The 24,273-nt window shown below is 45.7% G+C and overlaps 1 protein-coding gene across 1 annotated transcript; it reads left to right on the plus strand.

Moving 5' to 3' along the window:
* The first annotated feature begins 12,995 nt into the window (after positions 1–12,995).
* LOC124653443 (ethylene-responsive transcription factor RAP2-4-like) lies at positions 12,996–14,826 on the plus strand. The gene has a single exon (XM_047192509.1). It carries the CDS (start codon positions 13,534–13,536, stop codon positions 14,410–14,412), a length of 879 nt encoding a protein of 292 aa, XP_047048465.1. The 5' UTR covers positions 12,996–13,533; the 3' UTR covers positions 14,413–14,826.
* The last annotated feature ends 9,447 nt before the right edge of the window (positions 14,827–24,273 follow it).

The raw sequence follows: 24,273 nt of genomic DNA on the forward strand, positions 1-24,273 counted from the left end.
AAGTAAATTCTCATGCGCTACCTTTAAACCTTCAAAATGCTTCTCAATTTGTGTTAATGTTTCATAGCTCATGAGGAAGTATGTGGTGTTTAACTTTCAACCTTGTCATTTACTCTTGACGGACTTTCATACTATACGGACTAGTGGCACATCCGCTTATCCAATAATTTTGCAAAAAGAGCTGGCAATGGGGTTCCCAGCCCCGATTAATCTTCATTAATAATTCTCTTCACATGTTTTGCTCTGATTCATCAGTAAGCAACTTAATTTTGCAAATAGACACTCCTCCATGGTATGTGATTGATGGAAGGCACCCGAGGATTCGGTTAGCCATGGCTTGTGTAAGCAAAGGTTGGGGGAGTGTCACCCATAATAAAACTAAAATACGTGTGTAAACAAAAGAGAAGAGGGGTGATCTACCTTGCTGGTAGAGATAACGTCCTTCATGGGATCCGCTCTTGAAAGTCCGGTTGGCGAGGTAGTTGGTGTACCCATTACCATTCGTTGACAACAACAAACACCTCTCAAAATAATTTTACTCCTGTTTTAAAAATGAAAAGCTCTAGCGCATGTTAATCCCCGCTTCCTCTCGCGAAGGGTCAATCTTTTACTTTTATGTTGTATCTCCATCCTTTCTTTGAGCACTTTGTTGAGAGCACAACTGTCATTCTTAGTATAATATGCTTGTCTCAAAATATGATTGATTGCGGTATAACTTTGATGCTTTTATCTTTGACAATCACTATTTCTAGTCTTTCTATGAACTTCAGAGGTGCCTGAGCATTTATGTTTTGCTGATCAAATATGGGCAAGCGAGATACCACTTTATCATACTCTTTTATGAACATTGCAATCCTGCTTATAGACATGATTCATGATGCTTATTAATTGTTGGTACCTTTCCATGATTGACATAGCTATTAGATGATCTTATTTGCATGCATCTTATTATGAACTGCCTAAGTATTAGCCATAGCATGAGAATATTTACATCATATGAACAAATGTGTTCGTGAAAGTTCTTTTATCGCATCAGTTGTTAACTGAATTGCTTGAGGATAAGCAATAAGCTAAGCTTGGGGGGAGTTGATACGTCCAAAACGTATCTACTTTCCCGAACACTTTTGCTATTGTTTTGCCTCTAATTTGTGTATTTTGGATGCAACTAACGCGGACTAACGCTGTTTTCAGCAGAACTGTTCTGGTGTCTCGTTTTTGTGCAGAAATCCAACTTTCAGGAAAATCCTCGGAATTTATGCGAAAGGTCTTATTTTTCCAGAAGACTCACGGAGCCGAAGGGCAAGCCGGTGGAGGCCCGAGGGCCCCACACCATAGGGCGGCGCGGCCCGGGAGGGGGCGCGTGGCCCTAGCGTGTGGCCCCTCGGCCGGCCTCCGACGCCCTCCTCCGGACTACTTAAGGGGTTTCGATCTAAAAATCGCGACCGGGAAGTCGAAGTCGCCGAAACCCTCCGAACGCCGCCACATCGCGAAACTCCGTCTCGGGAGCCAGAAGTCTCCGTTCTGGCACTCCGCCGGGACGGGGAATTGGAGGAGATCATCGCCATCACCACCACCGACGCCTCTCCATCAACCAGCCATGCTTCCCCGATCCATGTGTGAGTAATCCCCCCGCTGTAGGCTGAAGGGGATGGTAGGGATTGGATGAGATTGGTCATGTAATAGTATAAGATTGTTAGGGCATAGTGCCTAGTGTCCGTAATTGGTACTTTGATGATATTGTTGCAACTTGTTATGCTTAATGCTTGTCACTAGGGCCCGAGTGCCATGATCTCGGATCCGAACATGTTATTGTTTCATCATGATATTCATTGTTTTATGATCTTACCCGCAAGTTGTATACACATGTCGCTCGTCCGGAACCAATGGCCCCGAAGTGACGAAATCGGGACAACCGGAGGGGATGGTAGTGATGTGAGGATCACATGTGTTCACGGAGTGTTAATGCTTTGCTCCGGTACTCTATTAAAAGGAGTACCTTAATATCCAGTAGATTCCCTTGAGGCCCGGCTGCCACCGGCTGGTAGGACAAAAGATGTTGTGCAAGTTTCTCATTGCGAGCACGTACGACTATATTTGGAACACATGCCTATTGATTGCTTTGTACTTGGACACCGTTTTATTATTATCTGCAAATGCCCTGCTTTATTGTTACATGAGTTTCTCTCATCCATGCAACGCCCGTTATCCGTCCCCGTGCCTACGGTATTTTAATCCTGCTCGTTTACTAAAACCACTACCGCTGTTTTTGTTACTCTGTCGCTGTTATTTCCCTACCGCTATCGCTATAAAACCGTTACTACTCGATAAACTCTTGCGAGCAAGTCTGTTTCCAGGTGCAGCTGAATTGACAACTCCGCTGTTAAGGCTTTCAAGTATTCTTTGTCTCCCCTTGTGTCGAATCAATAAATTGGGTTTTACTACCCGCGAAGACTGCTGCGATCCCCTATACTTGTGGGTCATCACGAGTAAATAGTACTTGTCATGAGACGAGGTTGAACGAGGTATAGAGATACCGATGATCAAACCTCGGACAAGTAAAATATCGCGTGACAAAGGGAATCGGTATCGTATGTAAATGGTTCGATCGATCACTAAAGTCATCGTTGAATATGTGGGAGCCATTATGGATCTCCAGATCCTGCTATTGGTTATTGGTCGGAGAGAGGTCTCAACCATGTCTGCATAGTTCGCGAACCGTAGGGTGACACACTTAAGGTTTGATGTCGTTTAAATAGATATGGAAATATGGAATGGAGTTCGAAGTTTTGTTTGGAGTCTCGGATGGGATCCAGGACATCACGAGGAGTTCCGGAATGGTCCGGAGAATAAGATTCATATATAGGAAGTCATATTCCAAGTTTGGAAATGATCCGGTGCATTTATGGCAGGTTCTAGAAGGTTCTAGAAAAGTCCGGAATAAAGGCACTATGGAAGGTGGAGTCCCGGAGGGTCTCCACAAGCTTGGCCGGCCAAACCCTAAGGGAGGAGTCCCAGGTGGGCTCCACCTGAGGTGGCCGGCCACCCCACCTCAAGGAAAGGTGGGAGTCCCACCTTGAGTAGGACTCCCCCCTTGAGTAGGTTTCCCACCTTTGGGAAGTTTTGGTGTTGGGGTCTTATTCGAAGACTTGGACTACAACTCTTGGGGCTTCCACCTATATAATGAGGGACAAGGGGAGGGTGGCCGGCCACTCTTGCCTCCAACCTTGGCTGCCCCCCTTTGTGGCCGGCGCCTAAGGCACCCCCTCTCCCCAAACCCTAGCACCCCTCCTCCACTACTTCTCCCGCATATGCTTAGCGAAGCTCCGCCGGAGATCTCCATCGACACCGCCACCACGCCGTTGTGCTACCGGGATTCCGAGGAGGATCTACTACTTCCGCTGCCCGCTGGAACGGGGAGAAGGGCGTCGTCGTCATCAACACCGAACGTGTGACCGAGTACGGAGGTGCTGCCCGATTGTGGCACCGTCAAGATCTTCTACGCGCTTTTGAAAGCGGCAAGTGATCGTCTACCGCAGCAACGAGAGCCTCCTCTTGTAGGCTTTGGAAATCTTCAAGGGTTAGTCTCGTTCATCCCCTCGTTGTTCCCATCTTCTAGATTGCATCTTGGCTTGGATTGCGTTCTCGCGGTAGGAATTTTTTTGTTTTCTATGCTACGAATCCCTACAATATTATTATAGCAATTAAGATAATCTATACATTTGCACTATGATTGTATGTTAGTTTTATCTTGTGATGTTGCATGATGTCGACCATGTAATATTTGCCTAAGGGTCACAGGAGGGAACTACCGTCGTAATTTCGGTAGTGTATATGGTGGGAAGTGACATCCCGTGTGCGGTGCACTATTGTACGGAAGAGGGGGATAAGAAGGGACTCGCAAAGCTTAACAAATAACCATGGGGCAATCCCTTAATTGTAATGGACCAATAGGTGGCTTGCCTAAGATCATTGCGGTGGTTATTCATGGATGTGTTATGAGATACATATTCCAACTTCGAGCCTTTCCCACATACTATGAGGGCTAAGATATGAGTTATCTAGTTTGTGTCTTTAGTTAATACTAGTGGTGGAACCAACAACCCCCGAGAACATTTTAGTCTTATCGCAGTCCAAACACAATCTTTAGTCGCATTTACATTCTTCAATTTCAGTTGTTTACTCTATAAAAACACCTTACAAAACCCTTTTAATTAAGTTTAAGTAATTCTAGATAAATAGTAACAAGGGGCATTAAGATCACTACTAGTAGCTCCTCGTGGTTCGATACTCTTTTGGTCTTTGCTTTTAGCTGCTAATTTATTTATTATTCTACTTTAGTTTTTTTTAGTTATAGGTAAAAAAACATGGAGGATTACCAAGGTGAGATAAAGCTCCAAGCTGTAAGGAGCTCTGGCCCTCCAATTGATAATTTTATAAAATCAGACATACTCATCAATCCGAGAGGGTATGAAATTCATCCCACACTATTAGACTTACTGCAATCCAAGATGCTTGCAGGAGTCGACACTGAGGATCCGTATGGACATAATGAATATTTTGAAGATGTTTGTCAAACTTTCAATTTAAACATATTTTCAGAAGATGAGGTTAAGTTTAAACTCTTTGGACAAACCCTTAATGATAAAGCTCGATCTTGGTATATTGATTATCCTATTTTTATTTTTTCTGAATGGAGAACATTTTCTACTAAATTCCTTCACACATTTTTTCCAGAAACCAGGTCTCTAGGAGCAAGGCGGATGATTACAAACTTTAAAAGTTTACCGCAAGAGGGCTTGTATGAAAGCTACTCAAGATTTAGAAAAATTCTTAGAAATTGTCCTCGTCATGATTTCCCACCTTGGTTAATCATACATATTTTCTATGTAGGAGTTAATTTATAAAATAGAGATTTATTAGAATTACTTATTGATGGATCTTATACTGAGTATGGAGTCAATAAGGCTTGAAACTTACTAGAAACCATACACAAAGATAAGATTCTGAAATAAAGTGAAGAACCTGATTCAAGGTCTCTAGTAGAGTTAGAATATATTAATAATTTTATGCAGTCTAGAAAGGTTGCCAAATTACTCGTCAATAACAAGCTTCAACCTAAGGATATCATTCAAATTGTTAGAATTATGCTAAACATCTAGAACTCCCAAATGATTGGAAACATTATGAATCTTCTTCCATTAATGAATCTCGTAAGAAAATCTCGACATGTAAACAGGCTGAGGAGAAGGTGTACCAACCAGAAGAGTTACCATGTCCACTCAAGATAAAGCAGAAAGAGGAAGTGTGGAACATGAAGCCTAAGAAGTTAACTAGAAACCTAGGGGCGATCAAGACAAACATAGACATAGTGAAGGAGATCCTGGAACCTGAAGGCATTAAAGGCGAGGAAGTAAGGATTAACCAGAAGTCCTCTCAACTTACAGGAGGGAAGTCACAACGTAAGAATGAAAGATATAAAATTATTAAATTTAAGCTAGGAGAAATGGATTTTGAGGGAATGAGAGATCAAAGCTCGAATATAAACATTCTCCCTTATCATGCTTATACTTTATGTCATTATTACCTGGATGATCATGAATTAGAACCCACGAATACTACTCGGGTACTCTCAGATAGGACCCACAAAAAATGGCATGGTATTCCTCGCAAAGATTACATTATGGTTGAAGATTTTATTTACCCAATAGACTTCTACGTTATTGATATATTGCAAGACCCTTTTTTCAAATCATATTAGGAGCACCATTTTGTGTTCTAACTAAGCTAAATATCGATAGCAAAAAGGAGGTTATGTCTTTGCAGCTTGCAGAAGAGGAGGTAAGCGTCAGATTCAAGAAATTAAATAAATTCCCTTACGAAAAGGAGACTGAACTTAAAGAGGGGAAGACCATTGAGGAATTACCTGCTATTTACTTTAATATTCCTCGGAATGATCTAGAAAGAAGTCTGACCAATAATGAGTCAATCCCCAACGACGAAGGAAAGAAAGAACTAGATGATATTTTGAATAATTCAACACAAGCAGAAGACATTCGAGACTTTGAATATGAAGAATTGGTGAGAAAGGGAGATGAAGATCCACCACCTTTAGAACTAAAACCCCTTCCTGAGGACTTAAGGTATGAACATCTTGATGAAGAGAAGAAATGTCCAGTAATAATAAATAGTAGACTTTCTTCCATCGAGGTTCGATCTTTGCTTGATGTTCTTATTAAGCATAATAAAGTCTTCTGGTATTCTCTTAAATATATTAAAGGCATAGATCCTTCAATAATAACTCATAAGATAATCATGGAAGATGATGCTAAACCCTCCGTAAATGCACAAAAAAGAATGAACCCCAAAATGAAAGAAGTAATAAGGAAGGAAGTCATTCATTTACTTGATGCTGCTATAATTTACCAAATTTCGGATAGTAAATGGGTAAGTCATGGCCATTATTGTATCCCGAAAGATGGAGCAATAACTGTCATTAGAAACAACAAGAACAACGTTATTCCTACAAGAACTATAACCGGCTATAGTATGTGTATAGATATTAGGAAGTTGAATAAAGATACTAAAAAGTTCATAAGCCACCACCCTTGATGGAGCAGGTCTTAGAAAGGCTTTCAAATAACTCTTATTATTGTTTTCTTGATGGTTATTCAGGGTATACCCAAATTCCTATCCAACCTGAAGATCAAGAGAAAACAACTTTTACTTGCCCATATGGTGCTTATGCTTATAAGTTACTACTCTTTGGCCTTCGTAATGCTGCTGCAACCTTTCAAGAATTTGTTTTAAAGATATTTGAAAATTTTGCTGAAAACACCGTGAAAGTACTTATGTATGATTTTGTTGTCTACAATAATACTTTCGATAAATTCCTCTATAATCTTGATTAACTTTTCCAGGAATGTAAAAAAGCAAAGCTAGTTCTTAATTGGGAACGATGTTGTTTCATGGTAAAAGAAGGTAAGGTATTTGGACATAAAATTTCTGAGAAAGGGATTGAAATAGATAAGTCGGGATTTGAACCACTAAGGGAATTACCTAGACCACGAGATGTTAAAGGATTAAAAAAATTTGTTGGACATGTTAGGTTCTATAGGTGTTTCGTTATTTTTTCGCTAATATGGCTGCCCCATTAACTCATTTACTTCAAAAGGATGTCCCTTTTATTTTTATAATAAATGTATCACTTCTTTTGAACAGTTAAAAGCGGCATTAGTGACAGCACCCATTATACAACCTCCTAATTGAAAGGAACCATTTGAAATAATGTGCGATGCTAGCGATTATGCAATAGGTGTCGTCTTGGGGCAACGAGTTGGTAAGAACCTGAATGTTATCCAGTATGCTAGCCGACTTTTCAATGATGATCAAAAGAATTATGCGACAACTGAAAAATAATTTCTTGCAATTGTCTTTGCATGGGATAAGTTTAGATCTTATATCATTAATTCTAAGGTAAAAATACACACTAGCCATCAAGCTTTGCGGCACCTCCTGCTGAAAAAGATGCAAAGCCGCATTTGATTAAGTGTGTACCAAGAATATGATTTGGAAATAGTGGACATACGAGGTAAGGATAACCCTATTGGTGATCACTTATCCCGCATGGAAGGCATAGCATATGATCCAGTTCCAGTTAACGAGTCAATACCAGGGGAATGCCTTGCAATTGTTAATTTTAATGATCCTTTGTTTGCGGATTATGCAAATTTTCTTTTAGGAAAGTTTCTACCAAAGAAGATGGGCTTGCATTGGAGAAGAAAATTCTTCCACGATCTAAGGCATTACTTTTGGGATGAACCTTACTTATACATGCATGGAGTGGATGGCATGATTAGACGGTGTGTACCTGAAAGCGAGATGCTCCCTATTTTGAAGGCTTGCCATGCAGGTCCTTACGGTGGACATCACACATGACATCGCACCGATCCAAAGGTTCTACAATCAGGTTTCTACTGGCCAACTTTATTTGAAGATGCTAATGAGCTTGTTAAGAACTGTGATGCTTGTCAACGTATGAGTAACATACGTAAGACACGAGATGGAAATGAACAATAATCTTATATTTGAACCTTTTGATGTATGGGGAATGGATTTCATGGGGCCATTCCCTCCTTCGAATGGTTATACTCATAACTTAGTTGCTATTGATTATGTTACTAAATGGGTAGAGGCAATGCCAGCATCTCATGCAGTTGTAGCAACCTCTATTAAAATGATTAAAGATATAATTTTCCCTCGATTTGGAGTTCCTAGAGTGTTAATCACGGATGGTAGAACTCACTTTATGATAGGAGCTTTTCAAAGGATCCTTAATAAATATGGAGTTAATCACCGAGTGGACACACCTTATCATCCGCAGACTAGTGGACAAGTTGAATTATATAATAGGGAAATAAAAAAATATTACGGAAAACTGTTAACACCACTAGGAAGGATTGGTCCATGAGGCTTAATGATTCTCTTTGGGCATATCGTAATGCATTAAAAAATCCTATGGGAACCACGTCTTATAAAATAATTTATGGAAAAGCTTGTCCTTTACCTTTAGATCTAGAACATAGTGCTTTTTGGACAATCAAGAAATTGAATTATGATTTTAAGGTCGCCAGAGAAAAAATATTGAAGCAGTTCAAACAAGGAGATAAAGTTTTGCTATTCAACACCCGCCTTAAGTTTTTTGCAGGAAAATTGAGATCAAAATGGGAAGGACCATATGATGTGGAGGAAGCCTACACTTCCGGTGCTGTAAAACTGAAAGGGTAGTCTGCCTCCAACTCATGGATTCTCAACGGCCAGCGCCTCAAGCATTACATAGCAGATGAGGTAAATGATGTTGTTGAAGTTTGAATGGTTTTGACTGAGGAATTTATTAAAGACACTTATGTTAGTACTTATGATGAAAAATCTTTCGTTGATATTTTTGCATCTTAAAGCCTCAGGTTTGGATTTCTTTGTGAAATTTTCTTACTTGTTCTTTGCAAATGATCGTTTTGGTGTGTTTTTGACCACGGTACGGTCTTACCGGCCTGTACCGATGGTCGTCAAACCTACTGGAAACCTTCCCGTGTTCTTCCTTATTCGTTTCTTTCTGGTACGACCGGGTGGTATGGTCATTTTTTACCATATCGATGGTCGTAAAACTTATAGTAAATTTTTGATGTTCCTTCGTTTTTACTTCATGTTTGTACGACTGGGTGGTACGAGCGCATATGCCCGTACCAATGGCCGTTAAACTTACAATACCTTTTGCCGTTTTCTTTTGATGTTTAAAAAAACTACCGACAACAACGGTACTGGCAGATGGTACGAGGAAAACCCGCCCGTACCAAATGTCGGTGCCGAGGCAGGGGCTTTCTATCTAGAGTTTTATTTTAGGAGTTTCCCTCTTTCAATCATTCTCTCTTCAACAATTAGGTTTCTGTTCCCACTCAAATTTCTTGATAATCTTTAGTCTACTCCCACAAAAGACATAGAGCCCTTTCACATCAAGCAAATTTGGGTGAAAAGGAGGAAGGCTCTCAAAAACAGGTGAATAAGGACATTTTTTTTCCTCCGAACCCTTACAGGTACAATCTTCGTGGATCTTCTCTCCAATTTCCTTCTAGGCTACCCCCTATCGATGAGAGGGTGCAACATAAATAAATTGAGGAAAGGACCACCTCCCTTGAAAACATTTCTATCGCTCCCGCTATCCCTCATCCTATCAACATGCAACAGTGACAACCTTATGCATCCCCCGACATAAGTGTGAACTCATATATCAGTACAAAAGATCATCATAGAAGATAACACTAGATCATTGGAAAACAATATATTGAATCATACATCATATTTGCCAAGAGATTACAGAGGGGGATGATGAAGAGTTGTTGTAGATGGTGATGAAGATGATGAATATGCTTATGATGCCCTCATCGGAGGGGGTGGAGTCCACCAAAGGCGATCCAGGCAACGTTTCCCCCTTTGATCTATGCCGGTGGCGGTCTACTGAATCTATGTTTCCGTGTTTTTGATCTACGCCGCCTGATGAGCGCATGTTGCACACCGTTGGGGAACCCTAATAGGAAGGTATGATGAACACAGTAGTAAGTTTTTCCTCAGTACGAAACCAAGGTTTAATCGACCAGTAGGAGAAAAACGTAACTTCTGAAGGTGTTGCTAGCTGACTTGTGGTAGGGGCACTACCGGCGTCAACAACAACATGGAACCTGCACACAACACAATCAAAATACTTTGCCCCAACTTACAATGAGGTTGTCAATCTCACCGGTTTTTGCTGAAAACAAAGGATTAACTGTATAGTGTGGAAATAGATGTTTGTTTGCAGTGAAATTAAAGAGAACAGTGCTTGCAGAAAGTAAACAGAACATGATGATTTTATTAGTGTAAAAGAAAGGATAGGGGTCCATAGTTCACTAGAGGTGTCTCTCCATAAAGATAATTAACATGTTGTGTGAACAAATTGCAGCTAGACAATTGACAGAATAAAGACCATACATGATAAGATGGTTACTATGAGATGCATTTGGGCATTACAAATAATACATAGAACGTAATCCAACTGCGTCTATGACTAATTATCCACCTTCCGGTTATCATCCAAAACCCTTCCAGTATTAAGTTGCAAGCAACAGATTATCGCATTAAGCAATGTGTGTCAAGTAAACAATAGAATTATTGTTAGACAAAACATTGTTGTTTCCTCCCTAGTAGCAACAACACATCTACAATCTTAGAAGTTATTGTCACTCTTCCAGATTACTAGAGGCATTATTCGAGCATAAATACTCCATCTTGGAGTTAGAAGCATTTACTTGTCCCAAACATCTACTAGCAACAGAGAGCATGCAAGATCACAAATAACATATGACAAGTATATAAACGATCTCAACATTGTATTCAATATTCATCGGATCCCAGCAAATACAACATGTATCATTACATAAAGATGATCTTGATGATGATTGGCAGCTCACAAGATCTAAACATGAAGCATAAATTGGAGAAGACAACCATCTAGCTACTGCTATGGACCCGTAGTCCAGAGATGAACTACTCATGCATCACTCCGGAGGCGGATATGACGATGTAGAGGCCTCCGGTGATGATCTCCCTCCCCGGTAGGGTGCCGGGAAGAGCTTTAGAACCCTCCCGAGCCAGGGGCGGCGATGGCGGTGGCGACAGAACTTTTCGTGGATGGAGGCTCGAGTCTTTAGGTTTTTCCTAAGATCGTGAATAAATAGGTGGAAGGGTGAGGTCGGTGGGTGCCTGGGAGGCCCACACCACCCCATGGCGCGGCCAGGGCTTGGGCCGCGCCAAGGGCAGGTGAGGCCGCCCCGTGGCGCTTCTCCGTCTCTTCTCTGAACTTCGTCTTCGTTACAGTAAAATAGGAACTTCGGCTTTTGTTTCGTCCAATTCCGAGAATATTTCCTGTACAACTTTTCGGAAATACAAAACAAAAGAAAAAATAGGGAACTGACACTATGGCATCTTGTCAATAGGTTAGTGCCGGAAAATGTATAAACGTGCAACAAAGTGTAAACAATATATATATATAAATTGGTGTAAAAGAAGCATGGAGCATCAAAAATTATAGATACGTTTGCAGCGTATCACCGCGTCCTCGGAAATCCCTCGGGGACCGTATATATAGTGATTTTTAGGTCAAAATAACTCGGTGGGAGTTGGATGAAGCGAATCAGACAGACGGAGGCGAAACGACCCCAGGTGGCGCGCCCAAAGGGGGAGGGCACGCCACCTGCCCTAGTTTCCACCTCCTTCACCTCATGGTGTCCCAGTTTAGCTCATTTTATTCGTCTCGAAAATTATGAAGCGTGGCCCCTGACCTTCCCTCATATGTTTTGATATGTTATATGAACTGTCACGCCATTTTCATATGCTAAATGAACTTCCATTTTTATCTGGTATATGAATTGTCATGTTTCAACTAGATGTATGAACTATCGGACGTTTTCATTTTCGACGTGAGGCTATAACAAGCCCACCTTTTCATTTTTGATGCGCGACCACATAAAACTATGCATTGAACATATAATAATAATAGATTTTTGACTTAGTATAAATTTTGTTTTAGAATTGTGTCTTTTAATTACATACATATGAATTTTACCAATTAGATAAATTTGTTAAGCCGTGGCGAAGCACGGGCATTCAACTAGTAATGGCGATAATGGCGGGAAGCGGTGTAAAGGGCGGGGCAATGTAGGCGGGAATCTGACAGAACTGGTGGAAAGATGTAGGCACATTCGCTGCCAAGGCTAGTCCGCGGTGATTTTCCAGCCGTCCGACGCCCCGCTAGCCTCCCTTTCTACCAGTTTCGGAAAAGTTGGGCTGCCCCGGATGAAAAATTAATTTGGGCGCCGCGGCTGGGCGCTATTTTTGACGTCGACACTCACAAAAACGTATAGGAGGTCTTTGGGGAGGGCGAGTGGAGATGATGTAAAGATGGACAATGGAAAATTTGAAAAGAAGGAGAAATAACCTGTGGCGGTTAATAAAATAAATGCAAGTTGCGAGTGATTGACGGAAACCTGCCATTCCCCACTTGCAGCGGCTGATGCAACGATGCTCTGCGGAATATTCGCGGCACCGGCGACCAGCAAACACCGGAACCTCCAATACGTTCCCGCCACGACTCAGACGCGTAGGACAGATACGCCACGTGGCCTCCTCTGACTGGCGGAACAGGCACGCGCTGCCCTGTTTGCTGAGCCATCGCGCACAGCCCATCCAGATCGTATTTAATACCCGGTGCAGCTACCCTCGGTCCCACATGGCAGTGTGCCTCATCTCTTTGCGTTCGTCGTCAATTAGGAGGAGGAGGAGGAGTAAGAGCGAAGGAAGCACTAATCAAAGGTCTAAACAGTCGCAAAGAGGACTTAAAAGGGCAATTAGCATCCGGAGGCGGATAAACAATGGCGGGTTCGCTATAAAGGAGCTGCTCGGGCCTCCAGTCCTCCTCCCCGCCTCCCATTTCGCCCACTCCGACTCCGACCTTCGACCACACTCCACAGCCAACCAACCACCCACCAAAAAGCCCACGAACAAACCCAGCCAACACACAAGCCTTCCCGTGAGATTGAGCGAGGTAAGATAGATCCGAGCGAGTTCTTGCGTCTCCAAGGTAAGCTTCTCTGAATCTCAATCCCTCTTCCTCCCCTCCTCTTCGTCTTCCTTCTCGTCGGTCACAGAGCAGTCAAGTTCCAGGGCCTTTTAGATCCCGGGCTTCAGATCTGTTCTTTTTTTCTCTTCTGTCCTAGTAGCTTGTTAGTTGCTTGCCAAGCGAGGTTCTTTTTCCACGCCTCCTTGCGGCTCGTGTCCAGATCTACCACCAAAGCCACCTCTTTTTGCTGTGGCTCTTGCTGATCTACCTTTTTTTCCTCTGCCTGTTCTACGTTTTGGTTTGGAATCCAGGCAGATTTCTCTCTTGTTTTTCCAAGAAACATCAAAAAAATCCAAAAAAAAGTTTGTCTTTGAAGAAGCTAGAGTAAGATGGCAGCAGCCATAGATCTGTCCGGGGAGGAGCTCCTGAGAGCGCTCGAGCCTTTTATCCGAGACGCCTCCCCTCCGCTCCACTCCCACCTCAGCCCCACCTCGCCCTTCTCCTTCCCCCACGCCGCCTCCGCCGCCGCCGCCTACAGCGGGTACCAGTACGGGGTGCAGGCCCAGGCCCAGGCCGAGCTCAGCCCGGCCCAGATGCACTACATCCAGGCACGCCTCCACCTCCAGCGCCAGAACAACCCGCCGGGCCACCTCGGCCCGCGGGCCCAGCCCATGAAGCCCGCTTCCGCAGCAACGGCGGCGGCCACCCCGCCGCGCCCGCAGAAGCTCTACCGCGGCGTCAGGCAGCGCCACTGGGGCAAGTGGGTGGCCGAGATCCGCCTCCCCCGCAACCGCACCCGCCTCTGGCTCGGCACCTTCGACACCGCCGAGGAGGCCGCACTCGCCTACGACCAGGCCGCCTACCGCCTCCGCGGCGACGCGGCGCGCCTCAACTTCCCCGACAACGCCGCCTCCCGCGGCCCGCTCCACGCCTCCGTCGACGCCAAGCTCCAGACGCTCTGCCAGAACATCACCGCCGCCAAGAACGCCAAGAAGTCCTCCGCCTGCCTCTCCGTCTCCGCGTCCACCGCCGCCGCAACATCGTCCACCCCCACCAGCAACTGCTCCTCGCCCTCCTCTGACGACGCGTCCTCCTCCCTGGAGTCGCCCGAGTCGTCGCCGTCGCCCACCACCGCCGCCGCAGCAGAGGTTCTGGAGATGCAGCAGCTCGACTTCAGCGAGGCGCCCTGGGACGAGGCCGCCGGCTTCGCCCTCACCAAGTACCCCTCCTACGAGATCGACTGGGACTCGCTACTCGCCTCCAATTAACACCCAGCGTTCTTCAGCTACTACTACTACTAGTTCCTAGCAGGTTGTTAATGGTCGCCGCGACGCAGATGGCATTTTAGACACTCTGCGCCGGCTTTTAATTAGCGGATTAGCTCTAAGCTTCTAATCCTTCTTTTGTTCCTTGTGTAGTAGATCTCTCTCCGATTCGTTCTCTCGTTGTACTAGGGTTTGGTTAGTGTGTCAAGTCCCGGAGGGGTGTCAAGCCGGCGTTTTTGTGCCCGGCGCTTCCGGTGGTCGGTCACTGGTCAGTGACTCCGGCCGGTGAAGTCCGTTGCTATGTCTAGGCCACTGCTCTGCGTATTGTAACAGTGGGTGAATGTCATGTAAAATTAGCTTGCTCGTCAAAAAACCTTGTAATGTGGATTATATTATTTTGTTGTTAGTGTTGTATCAGTTTCTGTCTTGTGAAATTCGTCAATTGATGTGAATCGCATGATGATCCCTATTATTCCCCCCATGGCTCAAGATTTGTTTCAGTTAATAGCTGGCTTCTATGCGGAAATTCAATTCGGCTCCCGGGTGCATATGCTCCCTCTACCAAAAAATTATATTTCGAAATGTCAAAAAACTTGGACAAAACATTCTACATGTACATCTCCATAATATACGTGTGTTCGTCAAGTTTCACGAAAAACCAATATTTTGTATGGTCTATATAAAAAAGAGAAAGTTTATCTTGTAAAAAGCATTATTTTTAGCACTGAATTTTGTCTTTTTTACACACGTCACATGATAAGTCGATTTGTTATGAAACCACTTTGTGAGCACGTAGCACGTGAAGATGTATGTGCGAACTTTTAGTTTCAATTTTTAAAAAATTTAAAATGTATGTAAGATGCATTTCAAAATATAGGGAGCATATGCACCCATGTTCCAAAACACCGCTCCCACGGATTGTTCAAACTGTTAGCTACATGCAAAATGGATGTTTCTCTTGGCAGTTGCTCAAGTTCCATAGGAGACTTGCAGATTGATCTCTGACGTTCGGGTGAACAAACTTGTTCCCACTGTGATGTATTTTTCTTGTTGGAAATTAGTGTCATGCCCTTTGTGCTCGGTCATCCGTTGCTTGGGAGCTCGTCGCACCTCATTTTCCGCCAACGGAAAAAGAACCAAAAAAAGAAGAAGAGAAAAAGGGCAACCATCTCTCTCACCACATCGCTCGCATGATAATTAAATTTTATAACGACGTAGTAGGTCGTGCAGATGGCGCCGGGCTGGACGTGAGCTGTGAGGCACGAAGCTTCGTGATCCGATATTTTTTTTAGCATTTCTTTCTCGGCGATTTTGAAGGAGACGCTCCTCGACGCAGAGTGGTTCAGACGACGACGTGATCTCCCTTGTCGCATACGGGAGCGCCGTTGCAGAGCTGCCATGCTGAAGAACCCACGTCGTTTTCGTCAGGATTGCCCGCGCGTTCCAGAAATCGCCCACGGATGTGAGATCAGGTTCTGTTTCTCTACTCCCGTGCATCAATCCATGGTTCGTTAGGGCATCTCAACCGGCTCAACCTTATTTGCTGCCTTTCGAACTAAACATCACTTACCATGTTCAAGAAGTTTAAGTCGACGAACATGATCTGGTCCTCCTCGGTTAGCAATTAAACCTTGGCTTCAATGGTTTGGATTTTAACAGCTCTTTTTGTGAGGTAAATGAGCTTGCACATGTAACCCGTTTTCTCCTGATGAATGCTAATTAAGTGCTTATTGTGCATGCAAACGGTGCAAACAGTATGAACCGCATACACCAACCCGGCCAAAACCGTGTTAGACGGAAACCCGTCTAAACCGGTCACGCACAGGGTTAGTCGAGATGCACAACAACCATTGCTTGAGCCACCGTCTTCGATATCAATGATAGACAAATACATTGTCCTCTTTCGCCGTGCTTGAGACCCTTTTTGTATGTAGCATAACATAGTTCCCACATGGGACAATCCTCGATCTTTGTTTTTGAAACAAATACAGCATGGAAAACCCCTACCGTGTCATTTTTCATTTATAAAAACATGGTGCATGTTGCTAGGACCATAGTTCATGATGCATCAATCCATGCTTACATGCCTTCTTTAAGACTAGGTCTAGCCCTATGCATAGTGAGAGAAAAAAAACGTTTAAATTCGGCAATACATCTTCGTCTGTTCGGAGTATTGGTATTGAAGATGTAGACATTCTTTTGATCCGAGATACTCCAACAACCAGTGATCATAATCTGCTTGAAGTATGGCAACAAAAGATTGTTCCCGTTCTCCATCAAACAATGGCACAATGTGAAGATGTTGTTCTCATGACATTACTAGCTTGAAGTACTCCAAAGTTTGGGCAATGAACTTGCACCCTCCGGTCCTTTAGCTTCCTTTTAGGACGGCTGCGTAGGCATTATCCATAACCGCATCACCCTCAATGCTGGCATCATCATCCACGGTTGTGATATCATCCACGGGAATGACGCCGAAGGGACTAGATGCTGCATTGATATTGAGCGGTGGGAGTACAACTTACGAAGAGGACCTCAAAGAAAAAATGAATTACAACTTTGTCCCCATGCCTTGAACAAGGACCCTAGACAACAACAAGAAACACAATCTGGTCCTTCATCTTATCTCCCAAGAGCATGCCTTTGAATGCGAGCATCCACTCCACCACCGGGAACACTACCACTTAGGGTAGAGAAGCCGATGAACGCTGCGACGAAGGGAGAAGGCCTCCATAAGGGCACGCCGGCCAGGAGGTTGAAAAGAATTTGACACCAATTTCTTTGTCTTGGATCTTGGAGTGGTCGCCTGACGACCATTAGAGTCGGCGGAGGATCGAGCACATGCCGATGAAGATCCACCGATGATCTACTCCAAAAAAACATCCTCAGATGCAGCATGTACCGTCAGATCCCCACCGCCGATCTGGCAAGGAGCAGCAAGTAGCTGACCCTGCCACATCTTCATCGACCAAGATGGGAAAGATCAGAGCTAACTCCCACTCAAATCAGAGAGCGACCGCGCTTATTGTAAGAGGGTTCGCCAGATCTGGCCTTCGCATGCCACCCCCACCTTGAGAGCTGACGGCGAAGGGGTCCAGCAGCCTACCAACTCCGTGCGTCAGCGCCTAGCAGCATAGCGCCAGTCCCCCATAAAAGCATACACCACAACACTAAAACTACTATATAAAGAGGAGCTGGCCACCCTCCCCTCTCCCAGCACCGAGCGGCAGGGCCGCCGGAGAGAGAGAGAAGGGGCCACATCAATTTGAAACCCTCATCCTCTAAGTGGTGGGCGCCATAGATCGTATGCCGTGCGTGCATGAATGCCTTGTCATAGTACTCCTACGCACAAGTGGACATCACAAACCGTTTTTTGGCATGCAAATGGATGAAGGATTTACTATACTGAATTGGCCTTTGTCCGTTTGTCGTGCCTGGCATTCTGGCGCGGATCAAAACGGTGGAACATCATCAGTTGGTTTGGGTTAACTCCGCTGGAGTTGAGCAATGAACTTGCAGCTGCCCGCGCGCCCGGCGCTTCAGCCAAGTAGAGGCGTGAGGGCATCTCCAGCGGCGCGACGTAAGCGGTCGCTCAGCGATCATTTTCGTCCGCCGTAACCGAAAATGCGTCTGAGGTCTGCTCCAGTGGGGCGACGTAAAGTAATTCGGCCGTTAGCGGAGACGCAAATCTGGCCCAAATATGCGTCAGATTTGCGTCTCCGCGGACGCGCCGAGCGTTCTCCATTTCTTACCCGGTCCCGCAAGTCAGAGACAGCGAAATCGACCGCTTCGATTTGCTTCTTTTTCCCCTTCTTTGCTGTCCTAGTGTGACGCCATCACCCTAGCCCCACCCGCCGCCGTCCCGCCGCATCGCCGCAGTACTCGCCGTCGGCTCCGTTGTCGCCGCGCGGGAGAGCATGATCGTACTCGGGCTTGGCTCCGCCGCGTACCTGCCGGCTGTTTTGGGGCCAAACGTATCCGGTTGCGCCGTCCGGCCTCGCCACCCACGACCTGTTCGGTCAATTGCGTCGGTAGGTTTCTTACTCGTGTTTTTGACGCTATTGTGCGCGGCCATTGATCCGCAGTTCGTACCCACGCAGATGGACATGTGGCAGATGTTGGACAAGTTCCGCGCGGAGGTCGTTGACTCCTCTTCCGACGAGAAGTCCGATCAGTCGACGCAGACATTGGCAACTACTGCGGCCTCCATGATCCACGAGTTCACCTCAAACCCGGGGCCGGAGCACCGGGGCTCTGTGAAGGGGCGCTCCAAAAACCTGCCGCGCAACAGAGTGGAAGGGCAGACCCGCCTCCACAAGGACTACTTCCACCTCACCAATCCGGTGTTCCCGGAAAAACTCTTCCGGCGCCGGTACAGGATGTCAAGGGAGTTGTTCTTGGTCATTCTACGGGGCGTAAGAAACTATGACCCGTACTTCCAATGCAGGCCCGATGCAACATGTGCGCTAGGCTTCACCTCGTACCAAAAATGCTCCGCTGCTATTCGCATGCTCTCATATGGAATGGTTGCGGATATATTCGATGAGTATCTTCGAATGGGTGAGAGCACCTGCCTTGAGGCCATGTATAGGTTTTGCCGAGCCGTTATTGCAGTGTTCGGAGAGTATTACTGTAGGAAGCCAACTGTTGAGGATACAAGGCGGCTCCTGTCTATCAACGAGTCTAGAGGGTTCCCATGAATGATTGCATCATAGATTGCATTCACTGGGAGTGGAAAAACTATCCATTTGGATGGCAGGGTGCGTACAGCGGGCATGAGGAGGGACGGACTGTCATTCTTGAAGCCATCATATCTCAAGATTTATGGATTTGACATTCATTCTTTGGCATGGCCGATTCCAACAATGACATTAATGTGTTGCACCGATCACCGGTTTTCAACCGGCTCATACAAGGCAAAGCTCCCCGGGTGAGCTATGAGATCAATGGAAATGCATATGACAAGTCATATTATCTTGTTGATGGCATCTACCCTGACTGGGCCACATTGGTGAAGACTGTACGTAATCCAAACTCCGAGAAGATGAGGAGGTTTGCCAAGATGCAAGAGGCTTGCAGGAAAGATGTGGAACGCGGATTTGGTGTGCTCCAAGCTCGGTGGGCAATTGTCCGTCACCCGGCAAGAACATGGTCCCTGAAGACCATGCATGAGGTGATGACATGCTACATGATCATGCACAACATGATCGTTGAGAACGAGCGTTCTGATAGCCGCAATGAGAACCGCTGGGAATTCGTAGGTGAGCTGGTGGCGCCACTTTCTCGAGCTTCATCTTGGCAGGACTATCTACATATCAATGTAGAAGTCAGTAACGAGAACATCTGCAAATAGCTGCAGACGGATCTGATTGAGCATCAGTGGACATTTGCTGACCATGAAGATCATGCCTAGAGAAATACTATCTTATTTTCATGTAGATTTTTGAAAAATTTAAATGTAATAAGTATGACTTCGTTGAATTTCTTATTTTATTGTTTTAAAACTTCATAATTAATGCAAACGGTAAAATGCGTCGGCGTCACTGGAGATGGCGTGAGGCAAAAAGGAACCGGAGTGGCGGGCGGAGAGCAGATGAGCAGAGTACCAGCTTATCAGGGAGCGTTGAAACGGGGGGCGCGAAAGCAGTATTTTTCCCGCCGGAAATCGGCGCCCGCGCACTCCTCCTATTCCTACCCTGGCCTCGCGCAATTGAATGCAGAATCCGCGTAGGCTCCGCGTCCGCGTGAACGCAAAGGTGGGCCCCGCGACATGACGTGGCGGGTCCCACCAGCAGCCACCACCGGAGTGGAGAAGGAAGAAAGGAATCGTCTGGAGACGTGGGGCCCAGCGGCAATGCCCGGTCTCATCTCATCTGGGCATCTGGCTGTGCACGCCTGCCTCATCTCGTCTCGTCTCGTCTACGGTCAAAAAAGGAAACGGGATGCCCCGAAACAGTGCGGATCACTGCCGCCACCCTTTGTGTGTGGGTGGATATGTTGCGTTGCTTTGGCATGTGGTAACTGGCACTTTGAATGCACACACACGCTCCCGCTCCTAGCCTACCACAATAGTGTATCATCCTATCCTTGCTGTAAATGCAAAGAGGAGTAGGCGGGCACACCAACCCACTCCACCAAACTGCCGTACATCGCTGCCCCCTCTGCCTGTAGCTGGGCCCTACCTATGCCATTCTGAATTTCTGCTGTCCCCTCCTCGCTGCTCACACATTCTATTCGCGCCATTATTTACAAAAAAGAGAAGATGCCCATGGAGAGAACCCATGGTGTGTTTTTTCAAGAAAAATGATGGAGAGCATCTCCCCTAGGCACCGTTTGGGGGAGACCACAGCTAGTTGCCGTTTTTGTGGCACCTCTATTTTCAGCCGTGTTTTTCAAATGTATATTTTAAAAAAATCAATATAATCAGAAATACTTGAATTCATTTTTTTATATTACAGAATTTCAATGAAATCTGACTAAGTTTCAACGTAAAATATACTAACGGCGCCTGCGGTGGCCTGAGCGGTCATAATAATAGTAGAAGATGTAGTCGTCGTCATGCATGACGTCGTGCTTGACAAGAAGGTCGGTAGGGTTCCTCCTTCACCGCGCCATTGGGTCCACCTTCACCGTCGTTGCGTATAAGGTTGACGAGGGACTTGCCGTTCTCGCGGATGGACATGGAGATCACGTCCTCGATGTTCCCCGCCCAGACGCAGTGGCCGTTCAACGACGACATGAACACGTCTTTGAATCCCGGCGTGTCGTCGGGGTCGTTGCTGCTTGCGACGAGGCACTATCGGTAGAGTAGCGTCCCAACCTACGTGTCGTCACTGGTGTGACGAGAAGCCCATGCGATGGCGACACCAACGGGGAAAGCGTCATCTAAATCCTTGGGGAGCCATTGCGGAGGCCGTTGACGACGGCGAAGAGTGTGCGTCCAGCGTCCTAGCACGCCCAGGAAACGGGTGCAAGCGTCCTTGTTCCATGACGTGAGCGGCCCGATGAGGCGGAGCTCATCGTCACAACGCACCTTGAAAAAATTGACCCACCAGTTGTCGTTGTCGGTGGTGGTCTAGGTGGGATCGCCGCGCTCTTCCGGCCTTAGTCGGCGTTGCTGGGCCTTGATTTCGTCGCGTCAGCGATCCGTCCCACACCAGCGGGATGCCGATCCCGTTGACAACCATCTTCCACCCACCGCTACTTGGTAGGCGCATCTCCGTGGCATGGGTTACCGCGCCCCGCACAACACCCACGCCTCCGCAGCGGTGAGGCTAATGCGGCCAAACCCGTTGGTGGCGAGAATGCTCCGGCAACTAGTCATGGTTGAGAGGTGGGCGCAATCTAGGTTCCGAGGTGGTCGCGAATGGTGTGGAATCGCCGATAATAGCTGTGGCAAGTGAAGCACCAGGAGGGGGTGTAGGGTGCAATAACGCCGACGCGCAGGGCCACGTGGTCACACCTGACGAGACGCTTCGCTGCCTCGGGAAACTTCGCGGCTCGTTGGGAAGGATGCGTGGCCATTACGAGGTAGAACATGGGTTTAAACCCGACATCCAAACCATTGTGTCGCTGACACGGCTAAGCTGCCACTCGCGACACTCTTTTTCATTGCGTAGCATACCCTATGTAGAGGGGATGACCTTGGGGCACTGGACACCGTTTAGGGGCGCGTCGGATGAAAAAGTACTATGGCTGCAACGGTCAAACGTCCATCTCGTCCCAACATCCCTTTGTGGGATGTACGTGCAGATGCTCTAACACCTTTTACAATGGGTGTCTCTTAGAATGGGATCATAGGTAAAATGCCTATCTGACATTATAGTTAATGAAGCGAGTTAGTGGTGCCTATATGACATTATAGTTAATGAAGAGTGCTGCATCTTAGCTACTCCATCTGTTTCAATGAGTAAGGTGTCCTCATTTTTTATGTTTTTCTTTGACAAAAATTTCTATAATTATATAAAGATTGTTTGTATAAAATTATTATCATTTGAAAGTGCTTTTCAATACGAATCTAATGGTACTAATTATGTACATTATAAATAAAATTCAGTTGCTCAATTTTTTTGGATCAAAATTCGTCCTTGTTCATTGAAACCGAGTTAGTAAATAACAACACTTGTACCCAACCATAGGCAAAATACAATCCTAGTATAGTGATGGCGTGTAACTCACACGTTCGTTGGGAACCCCAAGAGGAAGGTATGATGCGCACAGCAGCAAGTTTTCCCTCAGAAAGAAACCAAGGTTTATCGAACCAGGAGGAGCCAAGAAGCACGTTGAAGGTTGATGGCGGCGGGATGTAGTGCGGCGCAACACCAGGGATTCCGGCGCCAACGTGGAACCTGCACAACACAACCAAAGTACTTTGCCCCAACGAAACAGTGAGGTTGTCAATCTCACCGGCTTGCTGTAACAAAGGATTAACCGTATTGTGTGGAAGATGATTGTTTGCAGAAAATAGTAGACCGCCATCCAACTGCATCTATGCCTAAAAAGTCCACCTTCAGGTTATCATCCGAACCCCTTCCAGTATTAAGTTGCAAAGCAACAGACAATTGCATTAAGTATGGTGCGTAATGTAATCAACAACTACATCCTTAGACATAGCATCAATGTTTTATCCCTAGTGGCAACATCACAACACAACCTTAGAACTTTCGTCACTGTCCCAGTGTCAATGCGAGGCATGAACCCACTATCGAGCATAAGTACTCCCTCTTGGAGTTACAAGCATCTACTTGGCCGGAGCATCTACTAGTAACGGAAAGCATGCAAGATCATAAACAACACGTAGATATAACTTTGATAATCAACATAACAAGTATTCTCTATTCATCGGATCCCAACAAACGCAACATATAGAATTACAGATAGATGATCTTGATCACGTTAGGCAGCTCACAAGATCCGACAATGATAGCACAATGGGGAGAAGACAACCATCTAGCTACTGCTATGGACCCATAGTCCAGGGGTAGACTACTCACACATCACTCCGGAGGCGACCATGGCGGCGTAGAGTCCTCCGGGAGATGATTCCCCTCTCCGGCAGGGTGCCGGAGGCGATCTCCTGGATCCCCGAGATGGGATCGGCGTTGGCGGCGTCTCCGGAAGGTTTTCCGTATCGTGGCTCTCGGTGCCGGGGGTTTCGTCACGGAGGCTTTAAGTAGGCGGAAGGGTAGGTCAAGAGGCGGCGCGAGGGGCCTGGACCATAGGCCGGCGCGGCCGGGGTGGGGCCGCGCCGCCCTAGGGTTTGGCCACCCCGTGGCCCCTCTTCGTTTCATCTTCGGACTTCGGAAGCTTCGTGGAAAAATAGGCCCCCGGGCTTTGATTTCGTCCAATTCGAGAATATTTCCTTACTAGGATTTCGAAACCAAAAACAGCAGAAAACAACAATCGGCACTTCGGCATCTTGTTAATAGGTTAGTTCCGGAAAATGCACGAATATGACATAAAGTGTGCATAAAACATGTAGATAACATCAATAATGTGGCATGGAACATAAGAAATTATCGATACGTCGGAGACGTATCAGCATCCCTAAGCTTAGTTCTGCTCGTCCCGAGCGGGTAAAACGATAACACGGATAATTTACGGAGTGACATGCCATCATAACCTTGATCATACTATTTGTAAAGCATATGTAGTGAATGCAGCGATCAAAACAATGTATATGACATGAGTAAACAAGTGAATCATAAAGCAAAGACTTTTCATGAATAGCACTTCAAGACAAGCATCAATAAGTCTTGCATAAGAGTTAACTCATAAAGCAATAATTCAAAGTAAAGGCATTGAAGCAACACAAAAGAAGATTAAGTTTCAGCGGTTGCTTTCAACTTGTAACATGTATATCTC

The sequence above is a fragment of the Lolium rigidum genome, chromosome 5 (assembly GCF_022539505.1).
Source record: "Lolium rigidum isolate FL_2022 chromosome 5, APGP_CSIRO_Lrig_0.1, whole genome shotgun sequence".
NCBI classification, from domain to species: Eukaryota; Viridiplantae; Streptophyta; class Magnoliopsida; order Poales; family Poaceae; genus Lolium; species Lolium rigidum.

Bases quoted from the DNA above. Each gene is read 5' to 3' on its own strand.
- LOC124653443 (XM_047192509.1), top strand. From the start codon at position 13,534: ATGGCAGCAGCCATAGATCTGTCCGGGGAGGAGCTCCTGAGAGCGCTC.